Source organism: Anser anser (genome assembly GCF_964211835.1).
Source record: "Anser anser genome assembly, chromosome: 1".
NCBI lineage: Eukaryota > Metazoa > Chordata > Aves > Anseriformes > Anatidae > Anser > Anser anser.
In genome coordinates, this window is record NC_139720.1 from 16,330,390 (window position 1) to 16,351,842 (window position 21,453).

The 21,453-nt window shown below is 44.9% G+C and overlaps 1 protein-coding gene across 1 annotated transcript in view; it reads left to right on the forward strand.

The window, feature by feature from the left end:
* Positions 1–21,453, forward strand: part of LOC310892484 (sucrase-isomaltase, intestinal-like) — a gene marked incomplete at its 5' end in the record, with an annotated part of 47,313 nt that overhangs the window by 9,141 nt on the left and 16,719 nt on the right. The window contains 8 exons of the mRNA XM_083820282.1: positions 4,290–4,458; positions 5,138–5,234; positions 6,028–6,140; positions 14,011–14,136; positions 14,682–14,813; positions 19,390–19,503; positions 19,616–19,732; positions 19,814–19,898. Coding sequence (XP_083676408.1) covers positions 4,290–4,458; positions 5,138–5,234; positions 6,028–6,140; positions 14,011–14,136; positions 14,682–14,813; positions 19,390–19,503; positions 19,616–19,732; positions 19,814–19,898 — 953 coding nt within the window. The remainder of the gene's footprint in view (positions 1–4,289; positions 4,459–5,137; positions 5,235–6,027; positions 6,141–14,010; positions 14,137–14,681; positions 14,814–19,389; positions 19,504–19,615; positions 19,733–19,813; positions 19,899–21,453) is intronic.

A 21,453-nucleotide genomic window follows, 5' to 3' on the forward strand; every position in this document is an offset into this window, starting at 1 on the left:
AAAGGCTGCTGCAGAGTTCAGCTGCCTTTTTTTATTGATTGTGGTAGAAAGCACAGATGCCACTTACCATGAAGATGTTTTTACATAGGCACAGCTATTAGAATGATTTATAGTGCTATTGTCTTAAACTGCGGTTTTGCTGAAAGCAACAGGAGCAAATTGTGTGGATCATGGGTAGCTTGGGTTTGCTCCTGGTTTACAAGAGCCATTATTTTAGTCTTCTAATCATTAAGATTTATGTTACATAGCTGAGACGTATTGGAGCTATATCACTTATTCAAGTGTTTTTCAGTACAAAAATGAAGCATTATATATCCAGCCACTTATAGGAGATGCTCTGATACCGTGACGATGAATTCAGTAGAAGTGGAGCAAAACTATGTCAACAACTATAAATATACTCTGCAATTCATTTTAAAAAAATGTCAGGTTTGTGGAAAATATGTTGCTGGCAAGAACTTTCTCCCCCTATTTATTAGATCACCTTTAAAGTAAGAGAAACATATGAAAAATTATTCTTGGCATGCCTTCTGCAGGCCAGCAGTGCCTGGGGTTTCCTCAAGACTTAGAGTTAATAAGCAGGCTGGCTGTTGTGAGACAGCGGAAACATTTTTCAGAAATCTGAGTGCACTGCAAAATAGGGGAGACGGGGGCTCCTGAGCTGGTGCTGCCCAGCAGCTCGAGTGGGGTGAGCCAGGGCCAGGTATATCCGAGCATCTGAACGCAGGGCCTGTGCTTCTCAGTCACTAAGGTCACTGAGCTCTGCTGGCAGGGTTAGGTCTGCTTTTCTGATAGACGTGTGAAGTTTCCACCTGAATTGCACACAGATAAGATATGGGGTGTTCACCCTTTTACAAGGCTGTGGCTTCCAAAGGGTTTGGAGGCCAAGAAAAGCAGATGTTAGAGAGGACATTTTCTCCAAGCCAGTGAGCAGGAGAGGGGTGTTCACACCCTAAAGCAGTGAGCTCTTTTCTCTGGTGTTCATTGCAAAAAGCAGAAAAAAAAACAAAACAACAACAACGAACAAACCCTGGCCCAACCTAAAATGATTTTAAATGTTTGAATAATGTGTTATACATGTCCAAACGAAGTATTTGTCCCAAGTGTCCTCGCTCTGGGAGTTTTATGTGACCTCCCTGTGTGCGCCAGCAGTTGCTCGCTCACAGCAGCGAGAGTCAGCACTCCTAAAACATGAGCACAGCGAAGTCCTTCAGCCAGGCAAATCATCTGCTGCGGTTCGTATCACAAAGGAATGATGATTGCACTTCTGAAAACCATTCTCTTTTAGTCATCCTCCTCACACATCATGAAGATGTTAGTCATCAACATGGGCAGGGGATTTTACCTACCTGCCTGCCCATCCTCCTTACAACTGCCTCCCTGCTCTGCTGCCATTACCTTTCGTCCTGCTGGCCTGAGGGATGACTGCTGGATGTGGCACTTGGGCCAGCCAGAAATTTTAATTTTTACAGAGTTTTTCAGTCCTGAATCAATGTTTTTTTTCCAGGTGTGAGGTTAAAAAAAGAGACAGCTTTACCCTTAAGTATAGCACACAGTGTTTGGGGGAAAACCCTGGCTTTTATCAGTCAGGCTTACAGGAAGGGTCAGCAGCGAGCAGGCAGAGGTGTCAGGCACCCAGCTGATGTTTCTGCAGGCAGGATGGTTCCCATCACAGAGGCTCATCGCAGGGCTTGGATTTCCTGCAGTGAGCCTGAGTGCAGCTATCACCTCTCACGGATTTTCATCTGCACAGGCTTTGCCACCTTTAACTGCAGGTGGGGGTTACATTTCTGACAGTGAACAACCTCTCAGCTGGGCTTTTAGAGTTTTTTTAGATTTTAGGATCCTTTCTGTTGTCCATCACAGCACTGCTGTGGTTTGCAAGGCTGCTGGAGGAGAACCATGCAAATTCCTGCACATGCGGTGTCATTTTATGCTCCCTCCTGTTGCGTTCCTTCTATCTGCCTAAAACCAGCAGGCGGGGAGGTGGGAGAAATATAACATTTCCTTTTATTGTCTCCGAGTGTTTGAGGAATGACAGACAGTGTTTTTTTCATTTAAATGATTGCTCTTTGCCAACGAAAACACAGCGAGAACGTAGTGAATAGCTCGCCACTGTGCATTGCAGAGCCCGAGGGCAGCAGCTCGGGACTGGAGGCAGAAGGAGGAGCCAAGGCAAAACCTATCCATGCTCTTTTTCAGATGAAGGAGACATAGTGGTGCCCGGAAAAGAAGAGGGAGCAATTACCTGCATTTTTAAAGTCATCGTTAATGCTGTGTCTAGCTTGTGGCTGCGCCATCGAGCTGTGGTCTGCAGAAGGACCACGCTGGTGGAGAGCAGTGGCTGGCAGCATGGCGCAGCTGAGAGCAGGGCGCTGTTTTGGGGGTGCTGTGCAGAAGCTGAGCTCCTGACAGTGTCCTGGGGGAGTGCACAGGGCGTAAAAGGGTTTCTCTGTGCCATTTCAGGACTCAGTGGGGCAGACAGTCTGCTCCCAGGGCTGTGGTTTTGCAGCACCCCAGTGCCCCTCCTGGGCAGGAGGGACTGGCCGAGTGGAAGGAGCACTTTTAATGCCATGGTAACGCTAATTGTGCTCACGATGGGAAACGTCAGTGCCGTAACGTGAGTGCCAGGGATGTACAAAGCCTCATGTCCTCCGAACAGACATCATGGAGGGTGCTCAATGAGTTAGGACAGATATTTAAGCTCTTCCCAAAGCACTTCCCCTCCGGCATCCTTTGCTTTTTGCATAACCCCGCGGTCTGCTCAGAGCCGTGGCACAGAGCGGAGCTACGTGACGTGACGGAGCTCCTTCGGACAGGCGTGCAGCTCCAGAGAAAGCCTCTTGCAGAAAGACCTCTGTTTGCCAAGGGCTGGGCCTGATTCTCAGGGATATTTTGGTATTTTGGGTGCATTAGCCTTCGTGTAAGAAAACAACCTTATTCAGTGCTGCGTGTAGGTGGGGGAGATGCTGGGAGGGAGTGTTGCTGCTGCCAAACAACCGAATCAGGAGTTAAATACAAATTATTACTTTTCCTGCTTGTCAAAAAAGGCCAAATAGACTTTTCTAAAAGGCACACACCCTTCAGATCATGGGCATGATTTAGGGCTGGTCTAGGGCACTGCAGGGATGGATTGTGCCTTCCTATTGCACACGGAGGCAGGAGGGTGCCTTGGACCACCTCTGGCACCCCTGTGAGCAGGTCCTCGCTTCCCCACGGGGAAAGCAGGGCTGCCCAGGCTGGTGGGCTTCCAGCCCTTCCTCCCAGCCCTGCCATCCCTTCCTTCCAACCCTCTCTGCCATCCCTTCCTCCCAGCCCTGCCAGCCCCACCAGGGTGCTGGTGGCAGCCAGGGACAGCGCTGCTCCCCCGCTGGCACTGCACATCCTCTGCTGCTCCGATTTACTGGTTAATTTGATCAACCATTTAATTTTGTCAAAATCATTGACAAAAGACCATTAAAAGGAGAGTTATGCCTCTTCTATGCTCTTTGGCTTCGGCTCATTTATTTTAATTAGCTGTAACAAATTCATGGTTAAACAAGGCTCGAGAGGGTGCTATCTAAATGTGGTACTCATGGCATACACAGTACCATTAATGAAACACTTCTCCACAGCTTGACTATGTTCTCCCCCATCTAGCTTGCAGCTCATTATAGCAGTAGAGATAGGAAACAGAATGTAACACCTAATTAAAATGTGAGCCTGTGTCCACAAATGATTCAATAGAAATAAAGGCATTAAACTGGTGAGAGAGGTGAGGAAGAGCCGTCGCAATATAAACATCCCGTGTGAGCAGTCCGGAGGAAGGTGTCGCTCTGCTGGGCTAGGTGCCTGCATAAAGTCGGGGTAACAAGAGTGTTGGGGTCCTAATCCAGCAAAGCATTAAAAAGTAAAAACTGGTAACAACCAAATATCTGTTGTTCTCATTAAGCATTCTGAACCCCACTGCGTAATAACAATTTTTAGCCTGCCCTGTTGGTTGTCATAGAAATAGCACAAGCGATGACTTATTTTGGTAATAGGATTCTAGATAGTGTCTTCTCTTATTTTAGTCGTTCTTTTCAAAATTATACCGACGCGTTTTATTGTGTAAGGAGCTGAGGTGTCTGCAGCCATTGCAAGATGAATTTAATGTGTGTTAGCTTAAGTATATTAGAAGCTTGCGTAAAGCTCAACACTTTTTAATATTGTTACTCTCCAAAATAAAAGTATAAATAGCTGGACGTGAGCTTCAAATGACGCGTACCAAAGATGAGCAAGCTAACTATGTCTCCCTCTGTTTGTCACAGGTGGGACAGTCCCCTGGTTGATCTGTTTTTCTCCAACCAGTACCTGCAGATTACAACGACTGTGCCATCCACCTCGGTGTACGGGTTTGGGGAACATGAGCACGTGTCCTTCAAACACAACATGGACTTCGTTACCTATGGCATGTTCAGCAGGGATCAGGCACCAACGGTAACTCACTTCGGGCAGCACTTTGCCCTGAGCTTGTACCACGAAGAGGGGGTGGCGAGGCAGAGCTTTGCTAAGGGGACACCTCTCTTGGTGTGGTAACACTGCTGATGGGAAGTGATGGCAAAGACTGAACGCCACGTGTCGTGTCATAAGTTTTAATTGAGTAAGAAAATCATAAGCCATTTTGAGGTGATTTGGATACCTATTAGAGGCTTTCTCATGCTGCTGTAGTTGTCAGAAAAAGAATGTTTTGTATATCTAAGTCCTGAGTCAGAAAAGCATTTAATCTCACATGCAGATTGATTCCTGCTCATCCAAACAAGCTGGCCTTCAGCAGGATCTATTAAATGTTTGGCAAAACTGGGGCCAGTGCTTGATGAGTCTATTTTAGCTGGCAAACATGTCTTACCTTTGCCATTCTGGAGGTTTTAGCAAAATATGGAAGGTTTTGTTAAGATTGGCTAATAAGAAGCACCGTGTTGAAGCAGAAAAAAACCTACTCTTGTTCCATCAATTTGAATTCACACCAGTTTAGAGGAAAAAAATCCCCAACCTTTAAAAACAAGTCTCTAACTATGAATTAATTTATTTTTTTTGTCTTTGCATACGTACCTAGTTGACAAAAAACATGAAAAAATGGCAAAGCCAAGCCATACGTAACATGCTGTTTATGTTTCAGCCATTTGCCAATCTCTATGGAGTTCACCCTTTCTACATGTGCGTAGAAGATGACTCCAATGCCCACGGCGTTCTCCTTCTGAACTCCAATGCGCAAGGTAGGAGGACGTACAAATTCCCTAAACTGATTGCATATAGAAAGGCAGTAAATTAGTAAATATATAAAAAACTGTTTTACTGATTACTTTTTCAGTGCAGGAAAAATGTAACTGACTGTTGCATAAGTGAGTGTTCAGTAATTGCTATAAAGTTTTCAAAGAGATTTCAACAGAATGACTGTTAAACAAGGTAAGGTATTTTCAGGGAAAATATATGATTAATTTTTTAAAAAATAGATGCACGTACAGGGAAAGGAGAAGGTGGAGGAAATTTCCTCTGGGATTGGCATAACTGAATCAAATCAATTTAGGTTAGTCCTATATTCTGTCTGTGGAGAGTAGTTTTGTGCGTTGCCATGGCCACCTTACTGTGTTAATCCAATAGTATAATTTCAGAAAAGGGGAATCTTCACTCAGTCTATAAAATCAGTTTCCCCTGGCAGGCAATGACTTCCAATAAGAAGATTAAAATAGCATCTAGGAACCCTAAACACAAGCTTGTGGTTCCTTTTTATATAAATGAAACTGAGACAAATGAATCTGGGCACTCTAATCTGTGTGGGTTTCTGTGATTTATTGCTGCACCGTGCCAATCGGAAGATGCAGATTACAGAAGGACTGGCCAACTGGCCTGTGTGCTCATCTGATCACACGGCAAGGCACCAGGTAGTGACTTGCACGTGTGTCTACCTCTGCCTAGGGACACATCAAGGCACGGAGGAGAGGAGCTCAGCATGCTTACACCTCATGATGCAGAGTTAGTTTGTCCTGAGAATCTGTTTTTCCCTTTCAGATGTTTCTCTGAGTCCAAACCCATCCTTAACTTTCCGCACCATTGGCGGGATCCTTGACTTCTATGTCTTCCTTGGGCCAACTCCCGAAAACGTGGTTCAGCAGTACACAGAGGTTAGTAGAAAGTGCTTATGGCACGTGGGGCAGTGCGGTGGAACAAATCCCATTGGTATCGGGTAGTATCAGCAGGTAGCTTGGCCAAAGCTTGGTCTCATTCTGGTTATACAAAGCAATAGCTGATGTGGTGAGGCAGGTGGGGACGAACAGCAGGAAAAAAATCCTATGAATGCATTAGCAATAAGAGGAAGACCAAGGTGAGCACAGCCTATTATCAGAAAGAAAATAACAGGATGTATAAAGACTGAAATACATTTTTTTGCTGAAGCCCTCTCCCACACGGCTGTGCTCAGCTACTTAGCACAAATTATTTTAAACAAGGGGATAGCAGCTGACTTCTTGCGATGGGAATGGTAACTGCGTGTTCTTTGTATCTGCTGGGAATAGAGCACCAACTTAGTTTGCAGAAGATGAAAATTCAGTGGTAGGAATTACTTTCTTACTATAAGAGGAATCAAACACTTGAATGAACTATTCTGGGGGGCTAGGGAATGTCCCCTGTCAGAAGCTGGTAAAAACAGGTTGGACAAATGGTAATATAGACTTGCCAGGAGTAATCTAGATTTGTCTAAGAGCCAGATGCTGATCTTGTGGCTATCTTTAGGTGCTTTCCAAACCTTCCTTTCGTTGGCATAATCATAGTATTATATAAACACTTACTCTATAATTCGAACTGAGCATTATTTTGAGAAAAAAAAAATAGAAATGCTGATAGGCAGAAGGTTGCTAGGAACTTATCAAAAAACATTGAATGCTGTAGACAAGGGACATTCCTATCAGCACCTGGGCCATACTGTGCATTACTACAGCAGCTTCCCTATTGCTATGTCTTTTGTATTTTTCCAATGGGAGAGAGCTGTCTGTATCTATATATTTGGATTCATATTGTGTGGCCCATTCTCAAACCATACGAACACCACCTATGACATAATCATCCAAAAATCCAGTATGGCTGATAGTTTTCTCCTTGCTTTTCATTTGGCATTCAGCTGAGGGAGCCAGACGGAGTTTCCAGCCCTTTTCCCCTTGTCATCGCCTTGATTTGCATGAGTCAGAGAGCTTGTGAGGGGAGGAAACAATGAGGAAGGGCTTAGTTAACATAATTAAAGCAGCTATTTTTTCCCCTTAACAATCTAAATCAGCAGTCATTTTTTGCTTCATTTGCATACCTAGAAAGAGCCCTCATGGTTGTTTTGAGCTGGTCCAGCTTCTTCATTCTGGGTAGTTTGGGGCTACCAGGGTCTTCTCACTGCCAGTGACAGGAGCAGGCAGGTGCTGGTTTGGAGGGAAGGCCACTAGGTTTGGTGGGAAGGCCACCTGGTTCAGGTGCTGCGTGGTTTGCTCAGGGGTGTGGGCCTGAAGAATGAGGGAAAAAAAACAGAGATTATTTTAAATGCTTCTGTACCAGTGTACAGAAGCAGTCTCAGTCCATATGAAGAGACAGAAAAATGTTCTTGATCGTAGGTACCACATCTGTATTTTGGGTGCTCTCTCTTGTCATTCCGCTCCAGAAACCTGTAGCGAGTGATGCAAAGCTCTGGTGTCTTTTTATAAACCCCGTATTTACACTATAGGTGGTGAGTGCAAAAATTTTGTACATATAAATGTATTTACGTATGTATGCGCATAAAGGGAGAGAGAGAGGTGACTAGGTGTCACATAAGAAACAGGATTGGAGCTTGGCTTTCTGTGGTTTTGTGTCCTGATGCCCCCTTCTGCCACCTCCACCCTAGGACCCTGTTCACAGGACCTGTCACAGAGCTAGGGATGCTGTCTGGCAGCAGGCTGCGTCTGAGCAGAGGATGGGGTGATGGATATTGGTGTGATTTGTGTCTCTTCTCTGCTCTGACACTGGTTTTTACAAAACTTGTGTGTGCCTCATGGTTTGGAGTTCTTGGATGAAAGTGGCCAAAGGTTTCAAAACCTGCTCAGAGTGGCTGCTACGCCGAGAGTTGGTTTGTGTTGTTCATGCTCTGCTTCAGTAGTGAGAGCAGGAGGGCATTAAAGGGATGCAATGACTAGAAAGAGGTCCGTCCAAGCTCTGCTGGTCTCCCTTTTCCAAGCAGAGCTTCAGGTGGGAGGCTGCTGCTGGCCCTCCGTGTCCTGCAGCAGGAGCCATGGAGCTGTGACCCTCAGAGGTCCTGGTCCCTCTGCACGCCTTCCCCACCTGTCCAACCCTCAGCCCTGGTGCCATAGATCAACCAGCAAATGGGTTTTTGATCTTCCACATTGGCAACCAAGCCCAGAAAAGACAAGTGACCCACCCACCTAGGCAGGGCTGTGATCTCTGCGACGAAAGCCCTTATTTCAGGGAAGTCATTGCAGCAGCACGACGTAGGTGAGAGCCATCACCATTTCTTTTCAAAGTCTTTCGCTGGTGTTTGAAGGGAGCGTTTCTGCGGCTTAGCAGGTGGCCAGCAGCTGAAAATAAAATGAGAGCGTTCTCACTCCCCAGCTGATGAGTGCTGGCAGCTCGCTTTCCACCCCTGCCTCTCTGGAAATGGAGCTGGAGCAGAGAAAACAAGGTAAAGGGGAGCCGGTGGGCGTCTCCGAGCTAGACATGTCAAATGCCGGGACAAAAAAATCCCCTGCTCTGTATTCTTCAAGCTTGTGCTCCGCTCTCTAGGGAATCTTAAAGAATGCATGGTAGCAATTTCACGGTGAAATAATAACTTCTTCAGTAAACATCCTGAAATTCCCGGATCGCAAATGTTGCAATTACCATATTATTAGTCTCTAGGGTAATGATTTGGCTTTTATGTACGAGATATGTGGGAAGGTGAAGGAGGCAGAAAAGGCTCTGTTTTTCAATTGCATTTTCTGTCACGCTGAGAGGACTCGCAGTGAGGTCACTGTCACCCCCAGGGGAAGGAGAGGGGCTGGCAGGGAGGAGTGTGACCCGCGCCTGGAAGGCAGCGCTCAGCAGCATCCCTCAGCTCTCCCAGCTGTTTGCATGGCTTTCCTCTGGGAAGCGGCGTGTCAGGAGCTCCCGGCCACGGGGGCCTGCAGCTGGTGGGGCCAGGCTGCTCCCCGGGGGCATGGTGCCTGTCTCCTACCCACACGAGCAGATGCACAAAGCCACTGCATGGGGCTTTTTGCAGGAACTACCCATTGCATCCCCTCCGGTGCGTCCCCACTGGCACCGCGGGTGCCAGTAAAAAAAAGTATTTTGCTCCAGGCACCTTCTCGTGTATTTTATTCTCTTGCTTCAATACCATTTCCAGACCTGAGTGACCCTTCCCTGCCCCCCCATAATGCTAGTTTCTGCACAAGATTTAACTGCTTAGCTCGACTTGGTGCTTTTATGCAGCTCCCTCCAAGGCAGTGAGTTAGGAAAGCCTTGTAATGAAGCTCCCTGCAGGGTCTCTGAAGGATGCAGACTTTCTCTGTGCATCTCTGTGGCTTGCTGCCAGCACCCAGGGGTGGCCCATGCACAGAGACGGGCCAGCCCCAATATCAGACCATCACTGCCAAATCTGGTGGCAGTTCAGGGCAGGGTAACAGTGCACAGCAGTAGAATATGAGCTCCGTAACAAGACACTCAGGAAAGTTATAGTTTAATGAAAAGAACAAATACCAAGTTTAACAGCTTCTGGGTAGAGTGAAGACCATGAATTTGTTGTTTTACTGAAAATTATCCAATGACAAGCTTTAACAGAGCATACCGCATGACTCCCAGTTCTGTTTTGAGAGCAAATTGCTGCTTTACTTCCTCCTCACTGTCCTCATAGGGCAGTTCTGGGTGGAGGGGACCTCAGGAGGTCTCTAGTCCAGCCTCCTACTTGAGAGCTAAATGGGGAGCCTGCTCGTTCAGCAGTCTCACAGCTGAATCCATGGGCCCCCAGGAAAGACCAAGCAGCTGGTAGGTGTCCAGCAAAGAAAGAGATTTGAAGACCTTGATGTCTAAAGCCCGTAATATTTTTAGACTCTTGAGACTGTGAGCATCTTTGCAATTGTTCAGCTGTTGCAGGGCCTTTCTTCTTGCTTTCCTAAAACAGAGTTCAGCTTCTCTGCACAGACTTTGGGTTCAGGTTACCTCTGCCTGACTGGGCACCCACAGCACTCACCCGCCTCCTCAGCTAGGGGAGACGAGCTGCAGACAGACATCCAGGCCATAGGAGTACCTGTATGTAGCCATGTGTCACTATCTAAACCCACCATTTCCGTGACTAAATCCAAAACATTAACCCAGCGCGGATTTTTATATTTTCCTCCTACGGTTTTCCCTCAAAAAATAAAATTAAAAAAAGAGGAAGTTTAAGCAAGTATCAGTCTCCAAGAGACATTTTATATGGCTAACTAGGGTGAAAGGGTTAAAGTGCAACCTTCTGTGTTGCTCTTTGCCTGCACTGCTGCAGATCTCAGCTCCCTTGCAAGCATGGGAAGGAATACCTCCCTCTCTGGCCTCTGTGACAGACAGGGCACAACCCTTCAGCCATCCCTTTCACACCAGTCTTTGCTCATAACGTTAATGGGATCCTGGTTTGCTATTTAGCATTTATGACTTGGTTCACATCCTTGACTCGAGACGCCCGTGGTAGTAATGTTGTTTGGCCAATAACCCAAAGCAGGGTGTGCGAGCACAGGGAGAGTGCGTGCAGATCACCTGCCTTTAGCTGCTCACTGAGCTTTGCTCTCACTGAGGAGCGCTTCCAGGGTACTTCCTAGATGTGTCTGCTCTCAGGTGCACCTGAAAAAAAAAAAAAAAGTGCAAAAATTACATAAAGCCAAGTTATGCAAACCTGGAAAAAGTAACAGTGAATCTATTAAACAACACTTGGAGTTATTTGTGAACCAAGTGCAGGAGGAATCGAGGTAGGAAAAATAGCATCTTTTTTTTTTTTCTCCTTCTGCACTACTGTATCTTTTTTTTTTCTCAGTTTGTATACTCCATATGTTTGCTGTTTCTGCATTTCTCATGTTTTCCTCCCTCAGTTCCCCCACCATACCTCATTTACCTTTTCTGATTCTATGCGAGCCAGTTTTGCCGAGCAGGCTTTCTCTGTGTACTGCATTTTACGATCATTTGTATGCAGACTGCAATCTATATGAATTAACTAGATCCTAAATATATATCAAATCCAACATGAGATTCAGGTTTGCAGAATTGCAGCTCTGCCTCTGCTGATCCATCTGCAAGGAGGTACCATATGCCAGTTACTTTATCAGGAAGCTTCAGGGGGATCCATTAGAGAGAGTCCACAGCATAATTGGAAAAAAGAACATTTGTTTTCCCAGCTGCCCTGTTTTCATCCTTCCTCTTCAAATGTTCTGTTCACTTCAATTACGCTCACCATAGCTGCGCCAGCCCGGCCAACCTGGGGAACTAATTGCTTTAAAAGTTAATATCTTGCTTGCAAGGTGGATTTTCTTCCATTTGTTCAACCGTAATCCCAAATTCCTCAGGGGGTGCTGTCACAAAATGCTGCCTCGCCTCAGGGCAGCTCTGAGCCTGCAGGACCAGGGAATAGAGCACAGCCAAGCTGCAGCATCCCCCAGCGCTGGGGACAGGGCTGTGTCCTCTGGAGGCACCTGCCTGCTGCCTCGGTGGCCACAGCTTCACCTCCAGCCCCGTCACCATCCACCTGGGCACTCAACGCAGCACACGGGGTGGAAGTAAATCCCCGTCCAGCTCTTGAACTGGAAAACAGTGATGTCCCAAGCTCATTGGGGTGCATCCCAGGGGTATCCCCTCTCCAGGAGCAGCATGGGGCATCGCAAGGCTCCCGCTGCCTCTGAACCATCCCAGCGAGCTCAGGGGACAACTGGGATGCTGGTCTCTGTGCCATGCAGGCATCTTGCCAGGGCTCCGGGCTCTGCATCCAGCAGCAGGATTAATATTTATCAGCTGTTTTTCCCTCTTCCTCTTATCCAAAGGAAGAAGCCTGTGTGCAAAAGGTTTTATTTCATTAGGGAGTTCTTTTGTTTCGGTCTGCTTTTTTAACCTTGTTTCGAGAGGTCACCCTTTTTACAGTAGAGAAAGCGTGGGCGGAATGTGCATCTGCTTTTGGAGCACGAAGTGGTGGGGTTCATGGATCTCATCTGGCATCCTAACTGGGCTAAAACAAGCTTTGTTGCCTCCATAGATAAATTTGTCTTTCATAAGACGAGTGCTGTCGTGACAGAGGATCAGACTTCTTGCCCCGAGTCTTGCTGTGCTGTGCTGGACACCACGGTGCCAGACCACAGGGCATCCTGGAGATCGTCCCAAGCCATCACTCCCTGTCCAGCTCTCCACAGGAAACCCCAGCAGAGCTGGAAGGATGGTCTTGGGGATCAGATGCATCTGCACACGCTGGAAATAACTAACAAGAGGTGTAACCAGAGGAGACTGTACCATAATAGCACGTGGCTCTGCCACCGGTGTCCCCCGTGCATGGTTTGGGGCCACCTTCATCTGCCCAGGGCCTCTCCTGGCACGGGCACAGCAGCTGATACCTGCCCTTGCTTCTTCTCAAGGGCTTTCTCTCCAGCTGCATGTAGGTGTGAGGAGGGTGACAGCAGGTAAATCCAGTGGAATGGGACGAGGAACAGGCAGAGGGGGGAGATGCAGTGCTCAGCCACCACATCCCTGCTGGGAGGACTCAAACCATTAACAGGAGGTTTAAAACACCCTCTGCTTTTCCAGGCATTTCTCCTCCACCTGTTTTTCTGTCCATTGCAGTATGCGCATCCCACCACTATGACCTGTGGCATCTTTTAGAGCAATTTAAAGACCAGCACTGCTGTCCCAGTACAGACTTTCTGGAGAAAACCCCAGAGCAAGAGGCATCTCTACACATCGTGATGGCTGGAGAGCTTAGCCATGCAGCTGACAGGGAGTGCCAGCACTGCTTCCATTTAGTTAACTAAAGAAGATGGATTTTAGCTGCCAATATTCAAGTTTTGTTCTTTTTCACTTCTTAGCATAATTACCTAACTACGGAGATTCACCAGGAAATAAGGGAGGAATGGTTATTTAGCCAAAGGGAGTCAGTAGCTGTGACTGATAAATAATCATGGGTGCTTGCTAGCTACTTGATTTCCATGTGTTGCCTGCAACAATGTTGGAATTACTGAACAAAGTCTAATTTCATGGGTTCTAACTGTTTAAAATGGGAATAAGGACTTGGGGATATCGCTCCCACGAAACACCGGTGTGTACCAATGAGGCAAGGGAAAGTTTCGGCATGTTTCTGGAACAGAACTGTGGTGGTTGTTCTCCGGCTGCCCGAGCAGCTCTCCCCAGGGAGCAGAGCAGGATGCCTCGTGCCCCTCTGCTCAAGTTTCCTCGTGCAATTTGCATCTGGATTATGTGGAGCCGAAAATCAAATATTTATAAAATCACAGTTAACTCATTACTTTGTGCTTCAGACGAGAATTTTGATGGAGCGAATGGTAACTCTGACCTTGGAGGGGTTTGGTGATGCCTGGCAACGCATCGCTGTGGGCCAGCAATATCAGCAGGCAGTCATAAGCAACTAGATTTCACCGGGGAGGTGTGCAAATAAAACTAAAACTTCAGAGAGCTCCAATAAGCATTAGATGAGTTAGTTCAGCTGGATGTGACAACAGAAATTAGCCAAGCTGACATTGCTGCACAGCGTCGGAGATTTGCCGTTTATTGACCGAAGAGTTGGGTCCACCAGAAGAAGCTTTATTTTAAAGCTCATTTTAAAGCAAAGTATATTGCACATTTTACAATAAAGTATATTCTACAGTGAGCTGTTTGAGAAAGTAAGGGGTATTTCAAGGCTGTGTGATATATGTGCTCTGATCTTTGTGGCTTAAATGAGCTGGGAGCCTCTCCTGGTATTTCAGGGTAATTTCTCTCCCCAGAATCTTCACCTCCCCCTTTGAACCTGTATTTTCCTCATTCCTGCCCTAGGCCATTGGACGCCCGCACATGCCTGCCTACTGGTCCCTGGGATTTCAGCTCTCCCGGTGGGGTTACGGCAGCATTGATGTCTTAAAGGAAACCGTCAACCGCATGCACCGCTACGATATCCCCTACGTACGTATGAATTTTTCACTGTGTATGTTCATTTTAAAATCTGAAGTGGGATGAATACCATTATATTAGAGGAAATGTGACTATCCTGTGAAGAGAATTGTAGAGCAAAAGGATGTTCATAGTCTTATGTAGTGGTTCCACAAGTCATATCTTTACAATAGTGAGAAGAATGTTTAAAATTGGCCTGAAACAATGGGTTTAAAGTGCTGCTCTTGGCTGCATTGCAGGTGATTTGGGTACCGGTTTGCTTTCCTGCTGAAACAACAATCAATTGGCAGTACCAGGTGCTGGCATTTTAAACATGAACTGTGGCAGTGCTGACGCATACCACTGCCAAACAGTTGCTAACCTAGGTCTTCCACGTGTCCACTTTGTCCACTGCTGTCACATAAATTTATAGGAGCTGAATTTGGCCTCAATTCTTTACAGTTACTATAGCCAAACACTTAGCTCTCGCTTCATAGGTTAGTTGCTTCCTAGGAACACAGTTACACATATTGATTTTCTGTATAAAATAAGTCAACGTTTGCTTTTAAAATATTTAGGATGTCCAGCATCTTGACATCGACTACATGGAACGTCGCCTGGATTTTACCTATGACAAAGAGAATTTTGCAGGTCTGCCAGAGTACCTCCAAGAGCTGAAGAAAGCAGGAATGCACAACATCATTATTCTGGTAAATTAAATATGGTGTTAATTATTTCTCCATTTATAAGAACTATTTGCATCATAATGCTCATAGCAGTATCTAGGCGCTAATGCATGCATGCTGTTGTAGCACATTTTCCATTTTTGTCATTTGTTGAGAAGAGCCAAACAATTTCTCACAGACTTCACTTTTAAATGTGTTATGTTTATAAGGTACCTGTGTGTACCAGTACCATCTCTATACCATAACATCAATTTACTTTCACATTTTTCCACTTATTTATGATAAATTTTGCCTCTGCTCAGGACTGAGTTCAGGCAAAATTGCTTTAATGCAATTCTTTTTCTGATAATGGGCAAATGAGTTTAGCATGCACACAGAAATAGCTGAATGGTGGAAAAAAAATCTCATAATCAATCTGGAGAGATGGTAATTATAAATCATGTTGCCTTATATTTACTTTTCATCTAAATTAATGTAAGAGAAGTTTGTTTGCATGAACATTTGTGGAAAAATGTATGCTGAACCTGTAACCAGGTTCTGAAGTACAGAATCACAGAGAGGTTGTTGTTGCAAGGGGCTTCTGGAGGCCATCTGGTCTCCAGGACCAGCTCAAGCAGGGCCACCTGGAGCAGGTTGCCCAGGACCATCTCCCAGAAGGTTTGGAAGACCTCCAAAGAGGGAAACTCAAAGGAATTAATTTATGCAGAAGTGAAAATCAGAGATTTCTATCTTCTTTTGTCATTTTTTCCAACAAAGATTTCAATTTTTCTCCAGCAAGTCCCCATAAATATCCTTGCACCGAAATTACTTTTTCTTATAGTAGATACAGTGAATGGCAGTAGTGGTGAGGAAACTGAAGGCCAGTAAATTAAATAGTAGTCCTTGATGGGTCCATAAGTTGTTGCTGTCATCATCATTGTAAATAGCTAACCCATCTGTAGGTGAGCATGTGCAGTCAGGACTAACTGCTCTTTCCAACTGCTATGCAGTTTGGGCTCCCTATATCCTCAACACCTCTCTAAAAATCATCTAATCCTGTAGAGGTCTAACATTAAATACCACCTGCTTATTTACTGATTTGCCTAAACAAGTTTGTGAGACATGAATACATGAGAAAAATACCTTGAGTTTGGGGGGTAGCTTTTCCTGTGCACACTCTTGCCCTTCAGTAAATACACAGTAGTCACCCCTTTTTCATCACAGCCAGGATGTCTCCAGTTGTTTTTCAGATTAGGAAGCTACAGGCAAGCAGTCACAGTATAGTGGGTAAGGAATGTTATCTTCTTACTCGTGAATTTAACTTCAATGACACTTTTAAAGCACTTTCGGTTTCTCAGATGGAACATGCTAGAGCAGGGCAAGGAGCTGTTGCAGTATAAATCTAAGTTCAGTAGTTAGGCAGATAAAAGGAATATATCAATAATTATCCATTTGTGCAATAAGCCAACTGGAATCCTAATAGGAGTCCTTTCTTTCCCCTAAACTGCAAATAAAGACTGTATTGCACTCTAGGAGTTTAGATAAGCTTGCAAGAAAAAAACAAAGGCAAATCCAGTTTGCCTTTCATTTTTGAAAAGCTAGTGGGAACTATAGGTTGTATTGGTAGCGAAGATTTCTCTCTTTGCTTTATTACAATTGCTGATGTTTCTGTCACATTATGACTGTTAGCTTTGGTTAGTGATGTCCGTCATTCCTGTAAGTTGAGTCAGGGGCTGGAACGGTACGAAGGGTTTCATTCCCAAGTGAGAGCAAAGCCATGCTACCTGCAATCAAGGCAAGTGTAATCCAGTCTGATAAGGGAAGAGCAATTTTCTATTTAGATTCCCTTTGGGTAGTGACAGTAATGAGCGAGTTGCCCAAGTGCAGCAGATTGTTGCCTCCCTCTTGATGATTTCAGGAAATGTGCTCTGATTGCAGACACTTCATGTCATGTAAAAGCTCTAGTGAATGGATTGTGAATGGATTTGTGGGAGATGGGTGCAGTCCCTCAGCTTGGTATGGAGCATTTCAGACCACTGTGGTCACAAGCAAAATGCAGATCATAGAGTCATCGAATGGCTTGGGTTGGAAGGGAACCTTAAAGATCATCTAGTCCAACCTCCTGCCGTGGACAGGGATACCTCCCACTAGATCAGGTTTCCCAAAGCCCTGCCCAACCCATCTGGAGAGTCAGCAGTACTAGCAATTACTGGTGGTCTGCCTGAGGCCGGGACTCCAAACTTAGCTGTGCCACCACCACCAGGGTGGCTGGTGCCTCGCCATCAGGAAGCCCGGTCCCCACACTAATGCTGAGAGCCCTCCATGCCCCTGTGGTCACCTTGACAGCAGCATGGCCCCGTTATTGGAGTCTCTCAATGCAGTCTCAGCACTCCTCTCTCCTGGTGTCTTTTAGAGGCTGCCTCCATGTAAGGGAGATCTTGCCTCAGTGTGGCAGTACTTGGTTATCATTATTGAGCTGAGTAACATGCATACTTCAGCTGTGACTTATTCTGAGTCAGAACAAATGTATTGTTTAGAAACAAAGAAGGAATTTCTGAAAGTAAAAGTGACTAGAATGTAAAATTATAAACATTATTCCTGAAGAGGAAATTTAATGAAAGACCTTGTATACCTTCCATTAAATCAAACTAAAAATGGAAACAGTTAGGAATGGTGAGTGACAAATTTCTTAATAATAATAATAAAAAAAGTCAATAGCAACATGCTTATGATTCAAAATATGGCATGAGTGCTTTAACATTTTCAAGTCCATCTCTGTGAGCTGTAGAAGCTAAAATTTCCAGAGATAGATGAGACTTCTGGATGCGCATCAAAATCTATTTTTGAAGCTATAGGTGCAATTGCGCTGGTTTGGTTTAGTGCTGGGTGTCCCAGGTTTCAGAGCAGTCAGTCAGAAGTATGGATGATCTGCACCTCTTCTACAAGAGATGCTAAAAGATGAGCTAGGGAAGATTTAGCAGCAATACAGTTCCTTCCCCCGTAGATTTGCATGTGGATTGCAAAACCAGGGCTGCGAGGGTTTTGTTCCCTTTAGGACATTGCTAAACCTGCATAATAGATTAGATTTATGCACTGGAATAACCTTTCAGCTGAAGGAAACAAGAAGTTTGGATCAGGAGTACCTAATTAAGTTGACTTCTTCCAGCCTTCAAGTCCCTTGAGAACCATCTTTTCCACAATTATAAGATAATTACTGAAGATGGACAGTTTTCTCTTTTCCAAAGCTGAACTATTCAACAAGTTAAAAACATAATGGACACTTACACTCTTTAATTATGAAGCCGATGTTGGAGCTACGTAGTTAAAGCTGAACTGAATTTTGCCTTTAAGGTGGGAATTAAGCAGAGGCTTAAAAAAAGCAGAGGCTTTTATTTGGAAGAATACACTTTCTTCACCATAGCTGCCATAGGGCTTACAAGTAAATCAGCAATTAATTTAGGTATTAAAATGAGCTTTAAAACATGGCCTTAAAGGAATTACCATTTGTGATTGTATATTTTTTGTCCTAATGTATAGCAGTTACACTTCTATCAGCTATTAATTAAAATTCATTTGAATTATTGCACGAGATATAATGGAAGAATTATTTCAGTGGCATTACTCTCCATTGTGTGTCATAACCGAGAGTTTCTTTGCCTTAAGCAGAACCTGAGGGGATAACATTTTCTAAGAGAAAAGGGAAGAATTCCCTTCTTCTAAAATGGCTGCAATCTTTCTTTGTTCTAAACAGCGCAAGGCAGAGAGCTGCTCCCAATTAGGGGCATACTGCCAAGCACACTAACCTCCTTCAGTCCCAGTTGGCTGCTGAGCAGAGTAGAACAGAACCTCTTCACTGACATCTCAAAGTATTCCTGCCTTCAGGGCTTACCGGCATGGTGGGCCACCATCTTCCCCAGGAGCAGTTTAGGCTCCCTTTCAGTGAGCTCAGTGGCCACTGGTGGCTGACCCGGGGCAGGAAAGCTGGTGGTGTCCACGCCATTGGCGGCGATGGGAGGTGGTGAGTACCCCTGAGTGGTGACGGGGACAGGTGGGGTGAGCTGCAGGATGCACCTGCAGGGAACAGAGGAGTTTGGCCACTCCGGCTTCATGACTTGGGTTACTCTGCACCAGGCTGACATAAAAACTCCTCGTCCAACATCAGGTCTGAAGAGAGGGCTAACAAGGTTGGATGTGTCCCAACTTCAAGCCCCTTGAGATGTTTTAGTTATACCAGAGGTGAGCTGCTGAAGCTAATGAAGCTGAAATGAAGATTGTCTTGGAGGGAATCCAGAGCTGCCCAAGTTTAGTGGCTTCAGAAGGGAGGAAAACAAAATTTGATGCCTCTTCAAAATCAGTTGAATATAGAAAGTCTCATAAAAAATAAACACGAGGGTATTTATTAATTTCACTTAATTTTGCCTTAAACAAAAAATATTCACATCTCTTTAACAACTTTTCCTAAATTATTATGTGCTCTCAACTCTTACTAACTTTTAGTGTTGTTTTCTTCCAATGTTACTGAAATCTGCATTAAGAACATCAAAGTGTTCTCAAATAGAAATAGAAAAATTAACTGTTACTTCTGAGATCTTGATAAAGGAAGTGTAATCACTGCTTTCAGGATCCTTTCATATCTAAGGACGAAGAACCAGGTACTTACAGGCCATACGACCTTGGAGAGGAAATGGGAGTCTGGGTGAACAACTCTGATGGTGTAACTCCTGCTGTTGGACAGGTTGGTTTACTAAATTCTCTTATGCTTTTGATTAAATGGAGCTCCGAAGTGTTAAAGAAGCTGTGTAGCAGAAATAAGACAATAACCAGACATTTGTACCTGTGAACTCTAGGCCTGGCCTCCCGGAGATGCAGTGTTTCCTGACTACACCAACCCCAAGACAGTCGAGTGGTGGACCCAGTTGTGTCTGGAGTTTAAGAATGTCCTTGACTATGATGGGATCTGGATTGTAAGTCTGATTACATATGCCTTCCCTTCTTTTCAAAACAGAAAATAAGGCTTTTGACCTGTCTTACTCTCTTTATTAAAGGATATGAATGAACCTTCCAATTTCTTACAAGGCCAGTTTCCTGGATGTGCTGATAATGATATCAATAACCCTCCTTACATTCCTAGTAAGTAAAGTTTTCTTGACAATCTTTTTTTGAAAAAAGCTAATTCTTAGATACATTTTCCATCTTCTCATTTTCCAAGTGTACGGTTACAGATTCATTCAGGACACAAATGTCTCAGCTTCAGTGGAGTACCAAGCATAAGAAACCTTCTGTCTCTGGGGCAGCCTTGTAACAAGGCAAGAAAAGTGGCCTTCCTTGCTGTTCTCTGAGCAATGGGCCTGCACCACAGAACAGGCAAGGTACCTGTAGACTATAACTCAGATGGAGATTTATGGAAGGAGTAACTCTTCTGCCTTACCACCGTCACTGCTAGTCTCAGCGCTGGGCAGTCCCTGCCTTTTCTACAACTGATAACAAGGAAGATTGCCTCTTCCTGATTCCTTAATTCAAAATATTTTCTTTCTCATAGGAAATAAATTTCCAGTCCCCTATTAGAAATTAGTTATAGGCTAAAAATAAGCTGTAAAGGCCCAAGCCTATGGGAGGCTGTTAGGAATGGGAACACCTCTTCCAGTAGCTGCGTTAATGGCATGCTCATTCTCCCCCAGGAAGCCCTGAGTACTTACAATTAGTGCCAGTGCTCCTGGCAATTAATCCAGCCAACATTTCCCCAGGAAAGCCCTGCTGCCCAAGTAAGGCTAATATACAGCAGGAAGTTGAGACATAAATGAGTTATTGACAGTGAAATATTGGAAATGTCCCCTTTTTCCCTTCAGGCTGTTGTACTGTCATGTCAATTATTCATTTTATTTATTGAACCTAATTTCTCTTCAGTTTGAACACATGAGAAACTCAAACATAACAGAAGCATGACAAAATTATAAAAAGATTGTTAATTATTGAAACCAGAAGCAGAGCTTTAAATTAAGATTTAGATGTTCACTCTCATTATGGGAAAACTGTTGTAACTACAGTACACTAGCACTGTGGGTCTCGATCAAGTTGTCATTGACTGAGGTCCAGACACTCATGAGACTTTTTGGGACAAGAGGGAATAGCCTCAAGTTGCACCAGGGGAAGTTCAGGTTGGCAATTAGGATAAATTTCTTCTCAGAAGGAGTAGCTAGACATTGGAACATTGGAACGGGTTGCCAGGGAGGTGGTGGAGTCACCATCCCTGGGGGTGTTCAAGGAAAGGTTGAACGTGGTGCTTAGGGACATGGTTTAGTGGGTGACATTGGTGGTAGGGGGATGGTTGGACCAGATGATCTTGGAGGTCTTTCCAACCTTAATGACTCTATGATTCCATGATTTCCACCCCTGTCTTGAGTTCCCTGTTTTTGCCAGCATTCAGAACTGCAAAAAGAGGCGTAAGCCTTTGGGGAAGAGGACCAGAAAAGCAGAGTTCCCTTCACCCTCAAAAATAAAGGAGTGAGGGATGGACCCACACAGAGTCTCCTGAGCTGTGAAAGTGAGCTTTGTGACACCTAGGATTGAAGTTTGAGCTGTTTTAGAGGAACTAATCAGACCTAGAGACCTAGATATCTAAGTGACATGTAAGGACAATGGGGGATGCAGAAGACAGGGTTGTGTTTTGAGCCCAGTTTCTCTTTGG